The 24577-nt window shown below is 49.9% G+C and overlaps 1 protein-coding gene across 5 annotated transcripts in view; it reads right to left on the reverse strand.

Moving 5' to 3' along the window:
• The window catches only part of trpm3 (transient receptor potential cation channel, subfamily M, member 3), a 345827-nt gene that overhangs the window by 37611 nt on the left and 283639 nt on the right, over positions 1–24577 (reverse strand). For 4 of the 5 annotated variants that reach the window (XM_038804096.1, XM_038804098.1, XM_038804099.1 and 1 more), the window contains exons 13-17: positions 18531–18566; positions 17939–18079; positions 7544–7573; positions 3428–3717; positions 625–853 (exon numbers count right to left, since the gene is read on the reverse strand). In XM_038804096.1, coding sequence (XP_038660024.1) covers positions 625–853; positions 3428–3717; positions 7544–7573; positions 17939–18079; positions 18531–18566 — 726 coding nt within the window. The remainder of the gene's footprint in view (positions 1–624; positions 854–3427; positions 3718–7543; positions 7574–17938; positions 18080–18530; positions 18567–24577) is intronic. The other variant, XM_038804097.1, reaches the window with a different exon arrangement.

Genomic DNA, 24577 nt, shown 5'->3' on the forward strand with positions numbered 1-24577 from the left:
TACGTTTATTTAATACCCCTAATCTCCCAGGCACTTCACAGGAGCGATTATCAAGCAGGATTTGACACTGAGACACACAAGGAGATATTAGGACACCTGACCAAAAGCCTGGTCAAAGTGGTAGGTGTTACTGAGCGTCTGAAAGTAAAAAGGCGAGGTAGAGGGGTGGGGGTGGGGAAAGGGTGTCGGGGAGAATTCCAGAGCTCAGGGGCTCAGTTACTAAAGGCACAGCCGCCAGTGGTGGAACGATGCAAGTTGGGGATACACAATGATGAAAATCGCTTATTGTCACAGGTAGGCTTCGAGTTACTGTGAGGTTTGTGGGAGTGCAGCGATCTCGGAACGCTGTGAGGATGGAGGAGATGACAGAGGTGGGGAGGGGTGAAGCCATGGAAGGATTTGAAATGAATGAAGTCAACTTGAAAACTGAGGTTCTGCTGGCAAACGTCGGTCAGCGAGGACAGGGTCGGAGAGTGGAGATGGCTGAACATGGCTCCAAGTCAGAATACAGGCAGCAGAGGTTCAGACTGGGTTACCCCAATGCTCGGCTGGTCTACCTCTGGATTGTAAAATGCTGTGGAATCCTCAATGTAAAATATCCCTGCTCTGTGGTACATTACTAACCTTCAGACTGGAGTTCTTCCGGATTCGAAGCCTTCCCATCCACATGTCCGTGAGGAGCATCTGACTGCAGGTGTGAGCGATGAAGTCCCGGTGCTTTGCAGCCACCGCCAGCTGTAGGCAGGTGGAGTTACTCCAGTTCTTCAGCTCGTATGTCAGTAGCTTCATGGCCATCTGCTCCTCCTGCTTGTACGACTGGTCCAGGAGCTCGACAGCGAGCTGAGCAAACTCCCTACACAGTGAACGGCATTCAGTTAAACCCACTCAGAGAGCTGATCAAAATCCACTCAACGCAAAGCTACTTTCTGCTTGGTTTTCACATTTATCCCTTCGAGGGTCAATCACTCGATCTCAGGTGCAGCAGGGTAATGCTCCATCCATCTGCACCGACATACCAGGCCATTCAGCCCCTCGAATTCCTTCTCCACCATTCAGTTACATCATACCTAACCTGTATCTTAATTCTGTCTACCTGCCTTGGTTCTATAACACCCTTACCCAACAAAAATCTAAATTTATCATGGCCAATCCACCTAACCTGCACATCTTTGGACTGTGGGAGGAAACCGGAGCACCCGGAGGAAACCCACGCACACACGGGGAGGATGTGCAGACTCCGCACAGACAGTGACCCAAGCCGGAATCGAACCTGGGACCCTGGAGCTGTGAAGCAATTGTGCTATCCACAATGCTACCGTGCTGCACATATGAAATAGGAACAAAATTAGGACCATTCAGCCCCTCAAGCTTGTTCCGCCGCCATTCAAGACCATGTTAAGCTGATTTCCACTCCCCTTTGTATGAAGAAGCACTTCCTGACGTCACCCCTGAACGTCCTGGCTCAAATTTTAGGGTTTTGCTTCCTTATTCTGGACTCCACCCACCAGAGAAAATTGTTTCTCTTTATCCTACCCTATCAAATCCTCTAATCATCGTAAACACCTCAAAGGGTGGCACGGTAGTATAGTGGTTGGCACTGTTGCTTCACAACGCCAGGGCCCCGGGTTCGATTCCTGGCTTGGGTCACTGTCTGTGCGGAGTCTGCACGTTCTCCCCGTGTCTGCGTGGGTTTCCTCCGGGTGCTCCGGTTTCCTCCCACAAGTCATGAAAGACGTGCTGTTAGGTGAATTGGACATTCTGAATTGTGTACCCGAACAGGCGGCGGAGTGTGGCTACTAGGGGATTTTCACAGTAACTTCATTGCAGTGTTAATGTAAGCCTACTTGTGACAACAATAAAGATTATTATTATAATATAATATTATTATTATCTTACTCTTTTATATTTAAGGGAATAGAAGCCAGGTCTGTGCAACCTGCCCTCATCATTTATCCTGGTGTAATTTGAATCTACAAGGTCAATGTGCTTTCTAAGATGTGGTAGTCTTCGAAGTGGAGTTTGATCAGAGTTTGGTAGAATGATTAAAACTTCCACTTCTATGTATCCAGGCCCCCTTGAGATAAAATGCAACATTCCTAGCCTTGTTGGTGCGAGGTTACATGGGGTTAGTGGGTTGCAGCGGGGGTAGGGTCGAGGCTTAAATAGGCTGCTCTTTCCAAGGGCCGGTGCAGACTCGCTGGTCCGAGTGGCCTCCTTCTGCCCTGTAAATTGTCTGAAATTCCATTCGCTAGAAGGAGATCAGTGAATTGGTGTACATTGCACGAGACTTTAGCCTGCTTCAGAGATTTACTACCCTCCAGGGAAAAGAACATCTAATTTAGAGTCTGACCTTACAATCGAAGCCTCTTGCCCTCTCTAACCTATTTAATTGGAGCAGAATCAGGTCACCACTAATCCTATGCTTCAGTAAGGTTTAGAGTCCCGGTTCTTTTAGCCTATCTGGGTAACTACAGTGCTTTAAACGAAACACAGCTTTAACTGCCCTCTCCTGCACCCTTCCTCAAGCCTCAGTATCACAAACCACAATACCTACACTTCACCGTTTGCAAAATACCCTTGGCCAGGATGGGGCCATTTCTCTTCACTCTTCCTCAGCCCCCATCATCGGCCCTGTATCTATTGCCACTAAGAGCAGGAGGAGCGCCAATACTTCTTCCAGCCTAACTCTGACTACCAGCAGAGGGGGAGCTGGGTGTTAAAGTACATTAGCGAGCTAGCAGCGGGAGGTTTATTCCCTGCGTTGCATGTTCCCTAGGCCAGTGTAGTTGGGAAAAGCTGAGGGAAGTACGGATGGTAAAGGAAATCATAGCCTGACCAGCCCCCGCCACCCAGGATCATACATGAAAGGGTGACTAGCTACCAGGGGCTTCCTGTCAACCTGGAACCATGCAAGGGTTCACCAAATTAATCTGCTTGTTCCTTTGTGTGTCCCAAGAAGGTGAGAATACAGCAAAAGCCATCCAGCAATTTAATGTTGTACTTTAATCAAGAAAATAGTTTGTAAGATTATATTTAACGTGAATGCGCCATTAATTTTTTAATAGTTGGTGTGGAGAAGAACCCTTTTGATGTATTCAGTGAGAGTTGAGGTCCTTGTGGATGTGTCAAGGATCAGCTTTCGCAGGAAGGTCAGCGGCTGCCGGGAAATGGCAGGGACAGAGTGAACTCTTCAACCTGTTTTGATTTTCCTACGGAGGTTGGGAGGGAATTTCCCAGATTTATTTTCCCTCCAATGGGTCTGGAATTTTATCAGGTGGTCTGTCTCAGGGGGTCATGTGATTGATAGGCTTTTGGACACTGAGGGGATCACGGGACCTGGAAAATTGAGCAAATGTCAAAGTGAAGCTTTGCACACACAGCCAGCATTACCGTCCCTTGTAGCTCTGTACAGTGACTGTCAACAAACCTGGAGTTATGGTTTAGCTCCTGTGAGATATCATCCACCATGTCATTTTCAGAGGCCTCGTGGGCCATGGATTTGCAGAGCTTGCAAGCGACGAGCGCCTTGGCCATGGCCTCTTCGCCGTGTTGCCAGAAGAACAATGCCATCTTCTGCCGCTTCATCAGGACAGCCCACAGCATCAGCTCGTGAAAGGGGTAGGGGAAGTGATTAATCTCCGGGTCATCCAAGTCAATGTCCACGTCTTCCTCCCGCTTCTTGGCTGTCTTCCTGCCTCTTCGCATGGGAGGCTCTTCCTGTTCAATTAACAAGGGAACATTCACCAGCAAAAATGGCTTCACAGGCCCTCTTCACTGTGCTTAATAATAATCTTTATTAGTGTCACAAGTAGGCTTACATCAACACTGCAATGAAGTTAATGTGAAAATCCCCTAGTCGCCACATTCCGGCGCCTGTTCGGGTCCACGGAGGGAGAATTCAGAATGTCCAATTCATCTAACTTTCGATACTTGTGGGAGGAAACCGGAGCACCCGGAGGGAACCCACGCAGACACGGGGAGAACGTGCAGACTCCGCACAGACAGTCACCCAAGCCAGGAATCAAACCTGGGAGCCTGGAGCTGTAAAGTAACAGTGCTAACCACTGTGCTAACGTGCTGCCCAGTTTACACACTTGCTTGAGTTTTCACACATTGCCGGGATGGGTTGCCAATCCCCCAGGAATGCTCTGGCGGGTCCCAAAATTGAAGCTCAAGCTATGGGACACCGCTGGGAGGGAAGCCCATGAGAAAAGTTAGGGACATTAAATAAAAATGGTTCTTTCGCTGTTTTCTCTGAACACTTTTATTTATTGGTTGTAAATATATATGAGATAGAGTTGTCTAAGACGGAACTAATGCCTCCGAGTTATTGTCAGCCGCACACTCTTGGTTTTCAATCTGGCTCATTGACATCCCACAGTGTCCTCAGCTCTCACTTATGTCCCCAAGTCGATGATAATGCACACCAGCTGGCACAGCGTGGTACCTCACCTTGGCTGATGGGCAGGGTGTCAGCATGTTCATCTGGTCTGTCGATAGGGGATGCCACCCCTCCAGGCGCATGACGTCTGGACGGAGGGAGGAAGTGGGAGATCCCAGCAAGAGTTCACGGCTCTGAATGGTGAGATGTGGGACATACCCAGCCCCCCCCCCCCCCCCCCCCGAGATGTGGGACATACTCAGCACCCCCCCCCCCCCCCCCCCCCCCCCACCTGTCCAAGTGGACTTGTGCGGCCAGGCAGCTTGGGAAAGATTGGGACTTTACCAAGCATCATCCCCTAGTCGCACAAGTGCTGTTGCTCCCCAGTCGAAGTGATTGGTGCAACATTGCACCAGCCCTCGGCAAGTGGGAGGAGCATGAGGTAAGAAAGGTGGGGAGGATTAAATGGCTGACGGCCAAGAACATCCAGTCCGGGTGAGGGAGAATCTGTACATCTCCCGCTAGGTGTGCCAAGGTGAGACATCATGCGGATTGAGGTGTCTTGTGCCCTAATAGCAAGAGTGTGGGGGCGGGGGGGGGGGGGGGGGGGGGTTGGAGATAAACAATCATGCAATCCAGGAAACATGCTGACAGATTTGGCAACCCCATTTTCAGGATTTGATACATTTTTTGAGTTCCACGTGGCCTAGGCAGAGGTGCTGAAGAATATATTGCCACGGAGTGTGGAGCTTTACCTAGCAGGGTATCTGAGGACTAAGGAACTCTAACTGTGCTGCATTATACAATTCAACTACGGCTTCATGAACGCAACACTGGCAATATTTGGAAAATATTAATTCACAATGAAGGGTGTGTCATTGTTATGCATTCTCTGCCTGTAGGCAGTCCTCAGCTCATTGACTTCATCCTGGGCTATTTAACTTGGCAGTTTCTTTGTCAATGGCTCTTTGCCATAGTTTTCCAATCTCAGGGGCAGGTCTTCACGTCTCTCTCAGCTAGAACGGGAATCAAACACTGTTGGTGCTATTTAGAACCGCACACCGTGGGCTGCACGGTAGCACAGTGGTTAGCACAGTCGCTTCACAGCTCCAGGGTCCCAGGTTTGATTCCCGGCTTGGGTCACTGTCTGCGGGGAGTCTGCACGTTCTCCCCGTGTCTGCGTGGGTTTCCTCCGGGTGCTCCGGTTTCCTCCCACAAGTCCTGAATGATGTGCTTGTTAGGCAATTTGGACATTCAGAATTCTCCCTCAGTGTACCCGAACAGGCGCCAGAGTGTGGCGACTAGGGGATTTTCGCAGTAACTTCATTGCAGTGTTAATGCAAGCCTACTTTATTGTGATGTTATCTATTATTAATGAACAGACACACTCTTGGACACGGCACAGGAAGCATTCGTATAATCTGAAAACAGCTGCCCGACATTCCCACAATTTCATCTTTCAAAAATAACCCAATTTCTGTGCCAGTTTCACAAAGGGCTCCTGGGACATTCGGGAATTACCTTACTACCAAACAGTGATTTTAAAGAAATGATACGTTTAGACTGATTGTAAACATTTGGGTGAAAACTACAGAACACCAACAAAGCATTCTTCCAGGCAATGCAGTTGTAAAATAAAACAGTAAGAGAGATCTAGGTGTACAGGTCCACAGGTATATAGAATATCTAAACCCCTGTTCCTCAGGTCACTGAAAGGGACAACACAGGTGGAGAAGGTAGTCAAGAAGGCATACGACATGCTTGCCTCCATTGGCCGGGGCTTAGAGTATAAAAATTGGCAAGTCATGTTGCAGCTGTATAGAACCTTAGTTAGGCCACACTTGGAGTATAGTATTCAATTCTGGTCGCCACACTACCAGAAGGATGTGGAGGCTTTAGAGAGGGTGCAGAAGAAATTTACCAGGATGTTGCCTGGTATGTGGGGCACTAGCTATGAGGAGCGGTTGAATAAACTCGGTTTGTTCTCACTGGAACGACGGAGGTTGAGGGGCGACCTGATAGAGGTCTACAAAATTATGAGGGGCACAGACAGGATGGATAGTCAGAGACTTTTTCCCAGGGTAGAGGGGTCAATTTCTAGGGGGCATAGGTTTAAGGTGCGAGGGGCAAGGTTTAGAGGAGATGTACGAGGCAAGTGTTTTACACAGAGGGTAGTGGATGCCTGGAACTCGCTGCCGGAGGAGGTGGTGGAAGCCGGGACGATAGTGATGTTTAAGGGGCATCTTGACAAATACATGAATAGGATGGGAATGGAGGGCTACGGACCCATGAACTGTGGAAGATTTTAGTTTGGACAGGCAGCATGGTCGGCGCAGGCTTGGAGGGCCGAAGGGCCTGATCATGTGCTGTACTTTTCTTTGTTCTTTACAACACAGTTGACAAGATTCGAGAACGAATTGACAAAGAAAAATAAAACAATTTAGGATCGGCACCAGTGGGAGTGAAATATCAATAGCATTGAAACAGCCTTAGAGGGGCAAAACATAAAATAACAACGATCGAGAGAGGGCGCGAGGGTTCGGAGACATCAAGGGGGCCCAGAAGGAAGCAATGCTGTACCCTGTCTGTCCCATGACACAGAAAAAAACACTCTAAACTTGCTAATAACAGAGTGCTGAGTTATAAACCTCTTTTTCAGGCTGAACATTCCACTAATCTCTAATGTGTGGTTAGTTTATAGAACAGGGGTTGGAAGAATCAACAAAAAAAAATCAAAAGGGAATGAATTTCTCAATTTGCTCCTCGTTGGGGTTATCGAAAGGGCAGGTGTGGACTTTAATGCTCCCCAAAGTGCATTTTTTACAGATCGAATTGGGCTGATGTCTTAAAAACCCACTCAATAGGATGAAGCCGTGAATGTCTGAGCCCGTCTCGATTGTTTAGTTGGGCGAGTCCCACCATAGGCAGAGGCAGTCCCACCATTTAACCCCAAAAACCCGACACTAAACAAATGAGGGGTTTTGTTTTGCCTCAAGTTCCGCACATATTGTAAATTAGTGCTGCCATATTTTGTGCATCGACAGCTCTGGCCGTGATCAGGTTGGGAGGGCGACATCCGTACTTTGGTGACTGGTGAATATCTAAACCCCTGTTCCATAAACCGAGTTGACCTCCTTGAATAAAGATAGGGTGTAAATGTACCTCCATTCCCAGCAGCTTCAGAGCCTTGGGCTGCAAGAGATCAACAAGAAAAGTAACGGTTTAAAAATAAACTCCAAGCATTTTTTTACATCTCTTTGTACAACACCTCTTGAGCACATGTTCGCCACCCGATAGTTAATGGCAGCAAATTGGCACTTGCACCAACTCAATAAGAATTAGCTTTAGGCGAGGTAGCATAGAAGAAGGCCATGCGGCCCATCGTGCCCATGCCAGCTCTATACACGAGCTGTCCAGTCAGTCCCACCTGCCCCAGCTCTTCCCCAACAGCCCGACCAATTACCCTTTTTCAAGTATTTCGCCAATCCCCTTTTCGAGGTTACTATTCAATCTTCTTCTTCCACCCTGTCATGCAACGCGAATTCCTGATCACACCGACTCACCTCGTCAGAATGAAGTCGCTTCCTCACCTCCTCCGCTGGTTTCTGCTGTGCAATGTTACTCTGTGTTTCACTGGTCTCTTTGTTTCCTTCTCTGCCTGCTGCGCTTTTGGATCAGAATCAGGTTTAAGCATAAATAAAGTGATTCACGCCAGAAAGTCCCAAACCGATGAGTGGCTTCTCGTTCCGGAGGTTTCTGAGCATTGAAAGTGGGATTGACCGGTTTGTTGTGGGAGCCCTGATATAAATTAGGATTGGGATGGGTGACAATGACTCTCGCAGATCTCTACCCGAATGTTCTTCATCTGATTCTGCAGCTCACAGTGTCATTGAGCAATTTAACCACAAAATAGGTTCAGAACCTAACAGTAGCCCCTAGAAGCAACGATGGTATTGAAGCGGGCAACAGTTCAGATTTTAAAGGATTTTAGCAATCTCCCTTTAAGTCTCTTATAATTTCACCAGGGGACACAATTCAGAGCAATTTTATACAAACTAAACATTCACTTTCCTTTCCAGAAAGAATAGAATTGAAAAGCATGAAGTTACGTTGGACTTCCATGGAGCCTAGGTTAGACCACACTTGGGAGTTCTGCGCCTAGTTCCGGTCCCCATACTGTAAAATGGCGACTGGGAAAGATTCAAAACAGATTGAATGGATTGATACCAGGGCTGAGAGGTGACAAATATCAGGATAGTTTGAGTAGGCTCTTTGCTCATGCAAAGAGGAAGGTGAGGGGTGAATTTGTTGGAGGCCTTTAAAATTACGGAAGGGCTTGATGGTATAGACATAGAGAAGATGCTTCTACTGTAGGGACAAGCCAAAACTAGGGGTCATAAACATAAGATGGTCACCAATAAGTCCAATAGGGAATTCAGAAGAAACCTCTTTATCCAGAGAGTGGACGAGAATGTGGTAAGTCACTACCACAAATAGTGATTGAGGTCAATAGTATTTCTGAAAAAGGGACATGCCGTTGAAGCTTTTTGTTTTGCACTCATCAGAAGAGAAGCAAGAATAACAAATATCAAAGACAACAAATCGGCATGAAAAAGGGTGCTGATTAATGAGCAAGTCAATTCTTATCCTCATGCAGCATAAATTGTTGCTCCCTTTGAAATTTGCCATTCTTGTATCCTTCCTGATGAGTGCAAGACAAAAAGCTTCGACAGCATGTTTCCTTTTTTTCAACAATACTCAAGTTCTGTTCCACTAAGCGACTATTTGCATGGTACAGATGTACCTAAAAGGAAGTTGGATAAACATTTGAGAGACAAAGGTACAGAGGGATATGCTGATGGGATGAGATGAAGAGGGATACCAGGACACTTGAGTAAGTTGCTAAAAATAAAACGGGCCAATTTCATTCACAATATAATCTCACTACAATATTTCACTTGTGTGTGATACTAGGCTGGGCGAATGTGTGACAGGGTAGCTGGGAGCTTTGATATTCAAGCCTGCCATTGTACTGCCACCTACAGGCATAACTGATATCACAGAGAGGATTATTTTCAGGGAGTTCTTTTAAATTATTCAATATTATTGTTTTGTAACAGTGAAATTTGCCTTTTGAAAGCTTTCCAAACTATCCCTGTGAATCTGGAGAAATATCGATGGAAAATCTGTCAGATTAATGATGGTGTTGGAGGGCGGACCTCATTCTAGATTAACAGGCCTGTGGGTTGATGGGAGATAGTGGCATTGTGGTAACGTCACTCGACCAGGAAAGCAGAGGCCCAGGCTAATGCTCTGGGCATGTGGCTTCGAATCCCAACGTAGCTCCTGGTGCAATTCAAATTCAGTTCAATTCATTAATCTGGAACTGAAGCTGCTCTCAGTAATGGTGACTGTAATATCCCATTGTGGGGGGGGGCTATGGGTGGGAATGATTATCTTTGCCGTGGCCCTTGCCGAGTACGAGCTCCTCCACTAGAGGTGGGGAATCTCTATTGACCTATGTATAAAAGGTCAGCAGAAGGGACCGACCAGGCTGTGTATACATTGAGCTGTAGATAAAAACGTTGGGCTGTATTCTCCGTTCCTGCGTCTAAGCGCTGACGCTAACGGAGGATCCGTGGTGTTTCACAGTACTGGTACCGGTGCCAAGAGAAACACTCGTGCAACGCGTGAAAAACGGTGGGAGAATCGGCGGGTCCGTGCTGGACATGTGCAAGGTTGGCAAGCTGCAGCCTTGCGTACGCCTCCCCCCCCCCACCCCCCCCCCACCCCCCCCCACCCCCCCCCCCACAGCCCCCCCCCCCCCCCCCCCCCCCACACCCCACCACACACACCGGTCGCGCCGGAAAAGATGGCGCCGGTGGGACTGGACAGTGTACCCACCCACCCCGATCCCACAACCCCCCCCCTGGCCACCCCCCCCCCCCCCCAACTACTCCCCCAGCCCTGGCAGAAGCCCCCTGGCTAGCGGCATGGCTCTCGGTGGAGCATGGCCGTGCTGGACGCTGTCCGCACACCCTCTCTCTCTCTCCGCAGCCGCCATGCCAGGTTGACGACCGCTGAGACCACACGTGGCCCACGCCATTGGGAACTCGGTCCATCGGAGGCGGAGCATCGCGGGTGGGCTCGATAATGACATTCAAACGGCGGCGCGACTGCGTGTGGCGCACGTCTCGATGACGCCGATTTGGAGGGGGTGGAGTATTGCGACCTGGGGTCAAACCAGCGCCTGCCGTGATTTCGGCATCGGGAGCCATTCTCCGCCCTGTTGCCGTTCCCGATTTCAGCTTCGGGCAATGAAGAATCCAGCCCGCCGTTTCTCCATGTTTGCTCGGTGGGGATTCCCGTGTCCTCACTCAAGTGACTCTGGGACATCACCTGCTATGGAACCCCCCCCCCCCCCCCCCCCCCCCCCCAGCTGGTTCACTAGGGAGGGAAATCTGCCCTCCTTACTCGGTCTGGCCTACATGTCACTCCTGACCCACAGCAATGTGGTTGACTGTTAACTGCCCCTCTGAGACGGCCTAATAAGCCCGTCAGTTTCAGGGAAATTAGGGATGGAGTAAGAAATCATGCCCACATCCCATAAAATAATGAAGGGGAAAAAGAATATTGAAGTCTGTTACTCTCTCCACCGATGCTGAATATTTTAGGTTTAGTATTTATTTTTAATCCATTCATGGGGCTCGGACATCCCCAGCAAGACCAGCCTTTGATGCCCACCCCTAACTGCCCTTGGGTAAGGTGGTGGCCAGACAGATTCTTGACAACTGAGGGGCTGGCTAGAATCGATCCAGCTGCTGTGGTGGGCATTGATCCTCACACATTCAGGTCAGGAGGCCCAGGCCTCTAGATTATAGGTCAAGGATACAATCCTACTGTTGCCACAGAACAGGTGTGGCCCACAGAGCCACGGTTCTCATCACAGTTTTCAACAATGAGCACTCCCTTGGGCTGAAATTCGGCTGAATTCTGAGCCCCTCATTAATGCGCATTGGGAACATCGGTAGAATGAACTTCCAGCCACCAATTCTTGTCATTTGTAGCCAGTCAGACTGATGCAAGAGGAAGAAGAGTTGCAATCTACTCGCCAATACCTGCTTGCCGTGGAAATCATAATAAAGACAAATTCCTCGAGGTTCGATTTAAGGAAATTTATTTACACAAATGTATTTGCGGAGAGAGAGTGTTCCAGCTGCAAAAGCCAGTGCACCGCTCTGAGATTCGATTGAAGACAGCATGTTTTATAGTCTGAAATAACAGCTTGAAGTAAACAGGCATGTTTATATTAAGTAGACCTTGGAAAGTACGTAAGATGAAATACGTACTACGTATGTTCTTGCTCTTGGCTAAAAACAACTCGAGTACACATTTTGTTATCTTTCGGAGGACAATGTCTTTTCATAATAAGGTCGAAACCAGAATATTTCAGCAGTATTTCATTTATGTTACCTGACCTACTTATTTTCATTCAAAAGCACTGTTGACCTATGGTCAAGCATTTCCCAGCATGCTTAGAAGTTGGTTAATGTTAATTTCCCTTCCATACTGCTGAAGAAGGTGGTGGGCACAACCCACTGCCCCTCTCAGGTGGTGTGCTCGGAGGTGTGAGGAGGGCATTTCATTGTGCGTGAAGGTGGCAGTTGAGGACCCTGCCACCTTCCCACCTCCACCCCAAATACGTCCGGTGTGGGAGGCCCATCAACAGCACTGCCGCCCCATCGTCAATTGTGTGCCTGAAGTCAGCAATGTGTGATCACTGAAGGGAAATATCCTTCTGCTGTTGGTATTAACCCAACTGTGGGTGGGCTTGTCACCTCGTGATCTGCACAACAGGTAAACCTGCGTGGGCTGCTTGTCGTTGTCATAATATCCACTCATGTATATCACGAGATACAGACAGGCAGAGATTGACACACAGGCTAACCAATGAACACACACGACACAGAACAACCAATCACCAGACAGGACACCATCACTAGAAAGCCCATAGGGCATTAAGGCTCTCCCTCTCTCATAGGACACGGCCATGGAGATAGTCGCAGTGCATAGGCCAAGGAACATCATCACCATGTGATAGAGAGCTAGTCTGGTCAAGCCAGTAGGAGGTTATCAGTTAGGTTAATAGAGTGTCAACCCACAGCAGATTATGTACAACAATCAACAGGTTCAATAGAACAGTGTTGGACCATCTCCTGTGTCGGAAGCCTGTTTCTCGTTTTACTGCATCCAATTGCAGTCGATGTTAGACCAACACAGACAACACATCAGTCGTCTCCAGGGGGGGGGGGGGGGGGGGGTGGTGTGATGCGGGGTTGCTGGGGAGTAATTCCTTCAAAGGCACTCAGTTTCTGATTGAAAAGGGAGGCCCATTGGGATCCACCCCCTCCCTGCCCTTGTTACTGCACCATCTCCCCTAAACATCCCCTCCTCCTCAAAAACCCTCCCCCCCCCCCCCCCCCCCGCCATTATCTGTCACCTGGATCACTCCCCATCCTGGGTCTCTGGTGTGTGTAATTCCCGCAACAGCCACCGCCTCCCCAGTGGCACTGCTGAGTCAAAGAGCTGCTGGCCTCTCATTGGCTGCCAGCTCTTGGTAGGTGTGACCTCTGCCCCCGCCATGATAAATGGCCATGATAAATCACCCTTAGTTTCCGAAAGGTTGGGTGGGGTTACTGGGTTACGGGGATAGAGTGGAGGCGCGGGCTGGAGTAGGGTGCTCTTTCCAAGGGCCGGTGCAGACTCGAAGGGCCGAATGGCCTCCCTCTGCATTGTAAATTCTATGATTGAAGGATGCTTGTGGAGTGATAAAGCTGCATGGAATGGCCTCAACAAATTGCAGAGGCGAGCACACTGGAAAAGTACCCAGATTGTCATCTGGGACAGGGTTGTCCCTAACATTAAATCCAAGATGGCTGAACATACATGGAACTCTGCTCATCGAAACAAAAACCTTTTGGAAATGTCTTGAAATTTTTTCTTTTAATTAATAAGAGATCAAGTTCCCCTCGATTATTTGAGGGAATCCTCTCTTTCATCTTCTAATATGTACCAACAGCATCCGTACTGGACAGCCTCGTCAGTACTTAGGCCAATGGAGTTACAGGCCAACAGGACCCAGGAGAGGGAGTTAGAGGGAGGATGGGGAGTGGTAGGTGAGGTAATGCAATGGGGCGGAGTGAAGGCGAGTGAGTGAGGGGAGAAGGGGAGATAGCCAGAGCGAGAGAGGGAGGGAGAGGAGCAGAGCGAGGGGAATGGAGAGGGAAGGGCTGGAGGGAGAGGGAGGGAAGGGGAAGGCAAAGAAAGAGCTGGAGGTGGAAGGGTAGAAGGAGGAGTACAGTGGTGAGGTAGGGGAAGGGGGTGAGGAGTAGAAGTGGAGCTGGGGGCAAGGGGAGAAGGGAAGGGGAGGTGGAGAAGGGTGGGAGAAGGAGGGGAAGTGTGAGGGGAAGAAGACGGGAGAGAGGGAAAGATGAAGGGGGAGTTGGAATGGGAAGGAGGGAAGGTGGAGATGTAATTCGAGGGTTACAGAGTGCGGAAGAGGAGTGGGAGAGGGGTGGATGGGGAGATGGTTGGAGGGAGGAGGAAAGGAGCTGGAGAGAGGGAAGAAAGGGAAAAATGGAGGGTGGGAGTTGGGTAGGGAGGGAGATGCAAGTGAAAAGAGATAGGGAGGGACAGGTGAGGGTGGGAGAGAGATGTGTGGAGAAGTCGGGGAGGGTGAGAGGCAGAGTTGGTCATAAGGGATGGAGAGAAGAGGAAAGGAAGAGATGTGAAGGTAGACGGGGGGTGGGGAGATGTGTGGAGGGTGTGGGGGATATGCAGAGAGGAAGGGGTGAGGGAAAGGGAATGTATGCACGGGGAGGGGTGGGGACACGTATGGAAGGGGGTGAGGGGAGATTTGCTGAGGGAGTTGGGGAGAGGGATGGATAGAAGGCTCATTGAACATTACAGATGTTAATCTCAAACACACCTATAGTAGCAACAGGTGTTGCAGGTAACTGTTGAGACGACTGAATGGGGTTTTCACATTGACAAATTGTTAAATATCCATTGAAAAAGTACATTGGAGGAAAATCATTTGAATGCCACTTTATACATTTCTTTTTTTTTAAATTTAGAGTAGCCAATTCATTTTTTCCCAATTGAGGGGCAATTTAGCCTGGCCAATCCACCTAACCTGCACATCTTTGGGTTGTGAAGGTGAGACCCACGCAGACACGGGGAGAATGTGCAAACTCCACACGGACAGTGACCCAGAGCCGGGATCGAACCTGGGATCTCAGCGCCGTGAGGCAGCAGGGCTAACCCACTCTGCCACCGTGCTGCCCATACGCGCTTCTTTTATTCACTCATAGGGATGTCGTCACTCAGGGCGCGATTCTCCGGGAAGATTTCTAAATGTGGTAGCGATCGGAAACTGCCGTGAGTTTCCCGTTGCTCTGCCCAGCGAGGCCGGCTACGCTATTCAACATTGAGGGTCAGGCGACGGGTTCCACAGAACGTGGGAGCCATTCTTCACGCGACTGTTCCGGGACCTGTTTGTGGCCAACGAACAAGAGGAAGAATAGCCGGGTAGCCAAGAATCAGGGGAAAGTAGCCAAAGCAGGAGAGGGAGAGATAGACCAGGAGGGAGGAGAGAGGGGGGGGGGGGGGGGGACACAGCTAATTCTGAGGAAAGAAAGGCGGACCATGGGGGGGGGGGGGGGGGGGGAGAGGGAAGAGATAGGGAACAAGAGAGGAAAACCAGGGAGGTGGGGGGAGGCAGGTGTGTTGTTCCTCGTGTCTTAATAAAGCTCGTAGTCTCAAAGGTGGAGAAGATGCTTTATTGTGAATTAGTTCTCTCTTCAGAGCTTAATTTACGGCTACCTCAAATGCTGCCTGCCTGTCCTGTGTCCTGCTCCCAGTTCTGCCTTCCGTGAAGTGTGTCCTCGCTTCCTGTCCCTGTGTATATATAGCTCTCCCGTGCTCCCTCTAGTGCTTGCTCAGTTGTATTGCATCTACTCAGATCTACAATCACCACAGCAGGGAAATAAGAGCCGGAAGGAAGGCACGGGATGCAATAACGAGCATGGCATCTCCAGGAGCAGGGAACGAGGAGAATAAAGACGGAAGACGGGAGGAACGGCAGAAGCGGAGGCGAGCGCGAGACGGCAGCGAGATCCGTCCGGGAGAAGCAAGCGACAACACCAACACCAAACCCATTCGAGTATCGCCCACCGCCCACTGTAATTATCTCTCCGGCACCCGAATGTATATTCACCTCCCCTGTTCCCCCAAGGTCCTGGAGGGAGATCCACAGGGCAGCTGGTGCCGCCTGGGATGTAGTGGCAGCGGCCGTCAGCTCGGGCAGTGTGACCAGGACGATTGGCCTCCAGTGCAGCAAGAAGGTCAACAACTTACACCGGGCAGCAAGGGCATGTTGACACCCCCCTTCTGAAACCTTCCCACCCTCAGCCTCCTCCAACCCTCCATCTTCCCCCCCAACCCACCCTTCATCCCCCACTCCCTCCACCCCAACACTCCCATTACTCCAACACTCCCATCACCCCACCCCTTCGTTCATACCACCCCCCCCCCCCCCCCATCCCATCACTGTGAACCACGCATGCGGCTAATGATGCCGTCTCTGTGTCTCCGCAGGAGAAGCTCTCCCACAATCGCCGGGGGAGGGCCCCAGACTGGCGGAGGAGGGGTACCAGACATACCGAGGGATGGCCCTGGAGGTTATGGGGGTGGCCGAGGACAGAGCGGTCACCAGTGTGCAGGTCGGTGCACGCGGCAATGGTGAGGATTTACCTGGGCCACTCGGATGGACTGTCACACGTGAGTTGTTATTGCCAAACCCATCCCTCCCACTGACATGTCCGTTCTCCCGCAGCTACTCCAGCCGATGGAGCTGGCCCACCCGGGGTGATTCCGCCTCCCATGAGACCACCTCGGAGGAGATCTCCGAGGATGCCACAGTCAATGCATCACAGCTGCCATCCCCACCCTCCACCAGCACAGATACTCACACCTCGGTGGGACATGTTAGTGGCCAGGCTTCCAAGGCACAATCTGGTGAGCACCACACTGCTGATGATGAGGCAGGAACCCCCAGGCGGGACAGCAGCCAGAGGCCTGCTGGATCCCAGGGCCCAGCTGGGCCCCAGCCAGTTGCTAAGTCTCTGGAACATGCTATCCTGGGGCTGCTGGGGACGATAGGGAGCGGCCGAGACATTCGGAGGGAGATGTCAGCGACACTCCAGCACATCCATAGCCGATTGGAGGAGTCCCAGAGGCTCGGGGTGCAGGAGACGGTGCCGGCAATGCATGGCACCGAGGCCAACACTGCTGGGGTGGTGACCGCAGTGGAGAGCCTGGTGCACGATGTCGGCACCATTAGTGGAGGTGTCCAAGGAAATGCGTCGTCAGTGACGGCCGTGGCTGAGGGTCTCGGCAATATGTCCGACTCACTGGGGCACGTGACCCAGTACCAGGCTGATCTTGATGCGGTTCTGCAGGAGATGCCCCACCCTAGATGGGAAGCTCTGCGGAGCTTGTCCCAATTACTGAGGAGCATCATCGCGGGCATCGCCACGATAGGGCAGACATTGGGGAGCAGTAAGGGCCCGCAGGGCCAGATGATGCAGGGGCAGTCGGGACTCGAACCAGCTGTCCCTCCATCCCGAGGTCAACCCCAGGGCCCTATGGGCACCGAGACGGAGGAGGGGGCGCTGAGTGCCAAGCCGGACCCAACCTATGGACTGCCGACGGTGGCCACCAGCACTTTTGAGTTCTACCCTTCCGGTGCAGCCGGCACTCTGAATAGGGCGACATGGCTGTGTCGCTGACAAGTGAACCGGTGCCCTCCGGCCCCAGGGCCTCCAGAAGACGCCATCCAGGGCCATCGAAGGCCACGGGATGAGGTAAGCAGCTGACTGCCTCCATCTTTGATGTGCATCCTTGGGAAACACCAAGACATAGTGGTAAAGCTAGGAAGGCCAGGCACGTTGAGAATCACTGAGGGGGCACTGGGGGTGGGGGGGGGGGGATGGATTGGAGTGTGCATTGTGCAGGTGAGGGGGAGAGGGGTTGGCATGGCACACCCGCATGCCCCCCCCCCCCCCCAAGGCCCGCAGACTCCCCCATTCTGCCCCAATACCTCAGCGCCCCATGGTGGCCAACCCCCAACCAGGGCTACACCCCCGGATTGCCCCCCCCCCCCAAGGCCCGCAGACTCCCCCATTCAGCCCCAATACCTCAGCGCCCCATGGTGGCCAACCCCCAACCAGGGCTACACCCCCGGATTGCCCCCCCCCGACTCCCCACCAAGCACAGGGGTCTCCCTCCCTAACCGCACTGCAGGTGCACCTACACTACACGGACTGCAGCGGTTCATGAAGGCAGCTCACCACCACCTTCCCTGGGGCAGTTAGGGATGGGCAACAAACGCTGACAAATGCCTCAGCTCCCACGCACGGACAATTTAACACAATAATGTCACAGTCTCTCGTTGCCATGTTCAGTCTGAGCTTTACAAAAATATAAATCACTCACCCTTTTTGGACCGAACAGGTTGTGGTACAGGGTTCGAAATCTTTTCCGAGTGTAATTGCAGCGATAAGCCCCTCCCATCAGGGTTTCAATCACAAGGCCGATGTCTATTAAACTGATCCTGTAATCGGGAGGGAGATTTCCCTGTCGGATACCAAATACACAAGACAGAGAACGTTTACATTTACAAGTCAACATGGGCGCAGCAAATTGATTATTTATTCTTCGATGGGAAGCACGCATCCCTGGCAAGGCCAGCATTTATTGCCCATTTATTGCCCTAACAATTCCAGATTTATGGATTGAATTTATAATTGTAACATAATTAATATTAATTGAAGGGGCCATGGTGGGACTTGAACCCATCGCCCCAGCGAATTCGCCTAGGGGCTCTGGATTATTAGTCCAGTGGCGTTACCACTCTGCCACCGCCTCCCCCATTAGCGCTGGATATTAATTGATGGGTTTAAAATGAATGAAAGATATTGCTCAGCAGTGTCATTTCAAATGCATGCAATGGATATTTAGACTGCCCGTTGCGTAGATTTTAATAACAATTGCATTTATATGCTAAGCAGGTTTTAAATCCATTCACCTGAAAATAGATCCAGCTGAAAGCTTGATATTCTCGCTTGGAGAGAGGAGATAAGTTTCAATAAGTAACTGGAATATTTTGCATCATAAACACATTCCCTTCAACGATGATGGTGTCAGAGGTTTGAATTGGTAAAAGCATCCCTCTGTCAGCTCAGAAGGACATCTTTCTGCAACAATACTGGCCTGTGGATCACTATTGTTTGGTAAAGTACTGATGTCGTGCGTTAAAAAACATTTTTACCCTGTGTTTTATGGGTACACACCATGGACAGTTTTTTTTTTAAGGCAGCATATTCCAAAGATTAACTGGGAAAGATTAAATCGTTTTTATGCTAAAATATTCAATGACTTTCCAGTGGCAGAGATTTGAACTCTATCATTCATTTATCTTCACGTTTAATTGTGGCAAGGTTTCTTACAGCTCTTGTGAAGTGCGTGTGCAACTCATTGCAGGAAACTTTCTGAGTCTGCTATTTCCCATTGCCCCTGACTCTAACCCAAAGCCTGTTGCAGGCATGTACACATGATGGTGCGTTACCATATCCCAACTTGCACTCATCACTTCTGTGCTCTCTGGCCTACACTGACATCTTGTCTGCCAAGGTCTCTGTTATCATTCTTCTTCCCCTTGTCTTCGAACCCCTTCGTGGCATCCTCCCTCCTCCCTGACTCTGTTACCTCCTCAATTCCTACGACCCTCCGAGATCCTCGTGCTCCTTTAATTACAGCATCGGGAGCATCCGACATTGTGGACAGGGCCTTCAGCTGCCTAATTCCACGCTTTGCACTCCCCCTCTCTAAACCTCTGTGTCTCTCTATCTCTCTCCCTTAAAGCCCTCCGTGTCCCGAAAATGAAGAATAAAACCATATTGTTAGATTTTCCGACAGCTCTTTCCGGAATATACAATTTTAAAAATTCATTTAGGGGATGTGGATGTTGCTGGCGAAGACAGCTTTTATTGCCCATCACTATTTGACCTCAAAAAGGTGGTGGTGTGTGAGTTGCCTTCTTGAACCAGTGCAGTCCATGAGGTGTAGGTACACCCACAGTGCAGTTAGGAAAATGTTACACGATTTTGACCCAGTGACAGTGAAGGAACGCTAACATGGTTCCAAGTCAGGATAGTGAGTGATTTGGAGGGGAACCTCCAGGTGGTGGGGTTCCCAGGTATCTGCTGCTCTAGATGGTAGCAGTCTAAGGTTTGGAAGGTGCTGCCTAAGGAGCCTTGGTGAGTTCCTGCAGTGCATCTTGTAGATGGTACACACGGCTGCTACTGTACATTGATGGTGCAGGGTTTGAATGTTTTGTGGATGGGACACTAATCAATTAGACTGTTTTGTCCTGTTTGGTGTTGAGCTTCTTGAGTGTTGTGGGAGCTGCACTCATCCAGGCAAGTGGAGAGTATTCTATCACACTCCTGACTTGTGGCTTGTAGATGGTGGACAGGTTCAGGAGGCGAGTTACTCACCGTTGGATTCCCAGCCTCTGAACTGCCCTGGTAGCCACAGTATTAATATGGCCAGTCCAGTTCAGTTTCTGATCAATGGTAACCCCCAGGATGTTGACAGTGGGGCATTCAATGATGGTAATGTCACTTAATGTCAAGGGGTGGTAGTTCGATTCTCTAATGTTGGAGATGATCATTGCCTGCCACTTGTGTGGCACGGATGTTACCTGTCACTTGTCATTGTCAATAGCAAATATCTCCACTTCTGACTTTCCGAAGGAAGGGAGGTCATTGGTGAAGCAGCTGAAGAATAGCCTCCTTCTGTGCTGCAGGAATTCTAGGATTCTATTTACACAATGGTGGCATCATCAATGTAAAATTGGGTCTTTGTCTCCACAAGGACTGTGTTGTGGTCACGCCTTCCAATACTATCATGGACAGATTCATCTACGGTAGGCAGGCAGGTTTGTGAGGATGGGGTCAAGTATGTTGTTCCCTCTTGTTGGTTCCCTTACTACCTGCCAAAGACCCAGTTTAGCAGTTATGTCCATTAGTACTTGGCTAGTACGGTCTATAGTGCTGCTACCAAGCCATTTGTTCTGTTTAGACCTTCTGCCGGTTTTGATACAACTGAATGGTTTGCTGAATGGCCATTTCAGAGGGTAATCAGGCGTCAACCACATTATTGAGGGTCTGGAGGCACATGTAGGATAAGGATGACTAATTTCCTTCCCTATAGGACATTAGTGAACCAGATGGGTTTTTACAACAATTACCAATGGTTTCTTGGTCACTATTAGACTATTATTAATTTTTATTGGATTCAAAATCCACCATCTGCCATAGTGGGATTTGAACCCAGGTCCCCAGAATCTCTGCCGCCTTGTCCAATACGACCTTTCCACCGTCTCACCCAGTAAACCTATAAATATTTTAAAGAGGAGATTATATTTCCCACCGCACCAGGCATTCTCAATTTGTAAGTGATTTGTTTAACAGATCGACTCGGACATCTTTTCCATTCTTCTCCAGATCCTGCGCTAGTTCATCAAGTCATTTTGGTGTAACAGATGGATAATGCTTCTGAGATGATGGAACGGCAAGACTGTGTTCAGGAAAGTCCACAGCTAGCTACAAAAAGTAATCACAGTTCTGGCTATAACAAGCCTTAGCGAGTCCCATTCCATCGTCCCTTTAAAATTACATCATTCTGGGTTCACTATGTGGAACAGAAACGTTCCCCGTCAGCTTTTGGTGTCAATGCCAAGTGTGAGTCACAATGTTGCGATTTGACTTGGCCAATTTGCACCATTTGGATTTACATTGAGAGACGCACCACCGGATTGCAATCGGGTTCTGCAGTACTGGCAGCGCTTGTCCAAAATTTCTCATTCTTAATTTAATGGAAAAAGAAATATCCTACAACTGTCTTCATCCATTTAATTCTAGCCCACACAAGTGTGAACTGAACAAGTACACCTGAAAATAACTATGTACAAAATGCAATTGTTGCATTCTTAGCTACCTGAAACAATTACAGATAAACCAGAGGCCATTCAGCCCCTCACACCTGTGCGGCCATTCAGTTAAACCACGGTTCATTTGTATCTTTGATGTGGCGATGCCGGCGTTGGACGGCGGTGAGCACAGTAAGAAGCCTGACAACACCAGGTTAAAGTCCGACAGGTTTGTTTCAAATCACTAGCTTTCGGAGCACTGCTCCTTCCCTCGGGTGAAACTTCACCTGAGGAAGGAGCAGTTCTCCGAACGCTAGTGATTCAAGACAAACCTGTTGGACTTTAACCTGGTGTTGGAAGGTTTGTATCTTAACACCAGTTACTCATCTTGGTTCCGTAAGCGTTAAAACACTTGCCGAACAAAAATCTACCATTCTCAATTTTGAAATGATCCTCCGGCCTCAATAACCTTTTCTCGGGGGGGGGGGGGGGGGGGGGGGGGGGGGATTATCCAGATTTCCATTCCCCTTTGTGTGAAGAAGTGCTTCCTTGCATCACACCTGAACAGCCGATCCCCAATTTGAAGTTGACGGTTCTGCCCTCTTGTTTTGGTCCTCCCCTTCAGAGGAAGTAGTCTCTAACTCTCTCACTCCAGGTACCATGCACTCAGCGGGTGTTGCTGGACATTATTCCGATCCCAGACCAAGCCCCAACAGCAGCTAGGATATGGGCACAAACCCCGATATTTCATTTTATCTTGTCAGACTGTGAAGGAATGCCCAGGAGTTATTGCATGAAGAAAATAGGGCTTTGGTATTTTAAGGCAAAGCTTTATTATGAATACAATATTAAACACACTGGGCTGGATTCTCCGATTTTGAGGCTATGTACTCACGCTGGCGTGAGAATAATGGTGTTTTACGACCAAAACATTGGCGTAAAACAGCCACCTACCCTCCATTTTGCTGGGGGCTAGCATCCTGGATTGTAGAGCACCCTGCTCCAGCTGCCGTTACGGCTCGAAGAATTGGCGGGTCCGTGGCCGCCCATGCGCTGGGCAGCGACCTGCAGCGGCCGCGCCGTGCAACATGGCGCCAGTGTGCGCCGACCTGGCCTGCGGAATAGTGCCCCCCCCTCCTTTGGCCGGCTCGCGAGCCCTGGACCACCCCCAGCTCCTGCCAAAGCCTCCCCTCCCTGCGGATCGGCCCTCCCCCTGACTGCGCTCGACTGAGTTCGCAGCCACCATGCCGAGTTCCCGACAGGTTAGGCCACGAAAGACTCACGCCGTCAGGAACTCGGCCGGTTGGGGACGGAGCATCGGGGGGGTGGGCCTCAGGCAACGTCTTGAGGCCGTCGATACGGCGTGCAGCGTACTCCTAGAGTATGCTGCTTTGCAGGGGGCAGAGCATCGCGAAAGCGGCTTCGTCCCCGATTTGGTCGGAAATGGGTATTCTCCAGTCAATTGCCAAACGTGATTTTGCCATCGGCGACCAGAGAACCCCGCCCTTTAACTTCACACACGAAAAGAACAGCTTACAATTACCCCTTAACACTGCTTCACAATTCCCCATTAAACAACGAGAAAAGGAACATCCAGCTCTCAATCCAGCTTTGAATCAGCATGGCAGAGAGTAACACTTGCTTTGCAGAACAGATTTGGGCCCCAGTTAGAACCCCTGCAGACTCTGGCTGAACATCTTCAAATAGCTGCTTTCATTGCGTCGTTTCAGACTAACAGGAGAGTAGCGCAGATGAATGCGTGGCTTAAGAGTTGGTGCAGGTGGGAGGGTTTTAGATTCCTGGATCACCGGCACTGCTTCTGGGGAAGGCAGGACCTGTGTAAGCGGGACAGTCTACAATCTGAACCAGAGCCGGACTGACATCCTTGCTGACGGGTTTGCTAGTCCTGTCGGGAGGAGTTTAACCTCATTCAACAGAGGCCATTTTAGTGATGGGAGCCACCATATGGTACAATTTAAGCTTGCCATGGACGAAGAAATGGACAAGTTGCAAAGATAGGTTTTGGTCTGGGGGAGAGCGGATTTCAGTAAAATAAGGCAGGGTCTGGCCAAGGTAGACTGGAAAGAGTCACTGTGGGGAAATCTACAGAAGAGCAATGGGGGAAACGTTCAAAAAGAAAATGAGGAGGGTACAGGCCCAACCTGTAATAGGAAGGAATAACAAGCCCAGAGAGCCATGGGTGACCAGAGATACTCAGGATACAATGAGCAGGAAAAGAGAGACTTTTAGCAATTACAAGTCAATGGAGGCTTTAGTGGATTACAGGAAGTGCAGAATGGAGCTTTACAATGCAATTAGGAGAGCAAAGAGGGGATATGAGAAAGCGCTGGCTGGTGAAAGTAGGGAAAATAACAAGATGTTCTATAAGTATCAATGGGAAGAGGATCACCAGGGAAAGAGGCCCATAAGTGGATTTAGCACAGGCCTAAATCGCTGGCTTTGAAAGCAGGCCAAGGCAGGCCAGCAGCACGGTTCAATTCCCGTACCAGCCTCCCTGAACAGGTGCTGGAATGTGGCGACTAAGGGCTTTTTCACAGTAACTTCATTGAAGCCTACTTGTGACAATAAGCGATTTTCATTTTATTAGGGACCAAGGCAGAAATCTGTGGGTGGTGTCAGAGGACATTGGTAAGGTGTTGAACGAATATTTCACATCTGTCTTCATGCAAGAGAATGAGGAGGTAGTTCTGGAACTCGGGGAGAGAGACCGTGAGGTTCTTGAGCAAATTGTCATATTGAGGGGCACGGTATTGGAGGCATTAGCAGGCTTAAAAGTGGACAGATCTCCAGGTCCAAATGAATTGTTACCCAGGCTGCTGTGGGAGGCGAGGGAGGAGATTTCAGGGGCTCTGACCCAAATTTTTAATTCCTCTCTGGGTCAGGGGAGGTGCCAGAGGACTGGAGAACAGCTAATGTGGTCCCACTATTTAAGAAAGGCTGTAGGGATAAGCCAGGGAACTACAGCCCAGTGACTCTCACACCAGTGGTGGGGAAACTATTGGAGAAGATTCTGAAGGAGAGAATCTATCTCCACTTGGAGAGGCAAGGTTTGATCAGGAATAGTCAGCATGGCTTTGCCAGAGGGAGGTCATGCATAACAAATCTGATTGAATTTTTTG

The sequence above is a fragment of the Scyliorhinus canicula genome, chromosome 8 (genome assembly GCF_902713615.1).
Source record: "Scyliorhinus canicula chromosome 8, sScyCan1.1, whole genome shotgun sequence".
Lineage (NCBI taxonomy): Eukaryota > Metazoa > Chordata > Chondrichthyes > Carcharhiniformes > Scyliorhinidae > Scyliorhinus > Scyliorhinus canicula.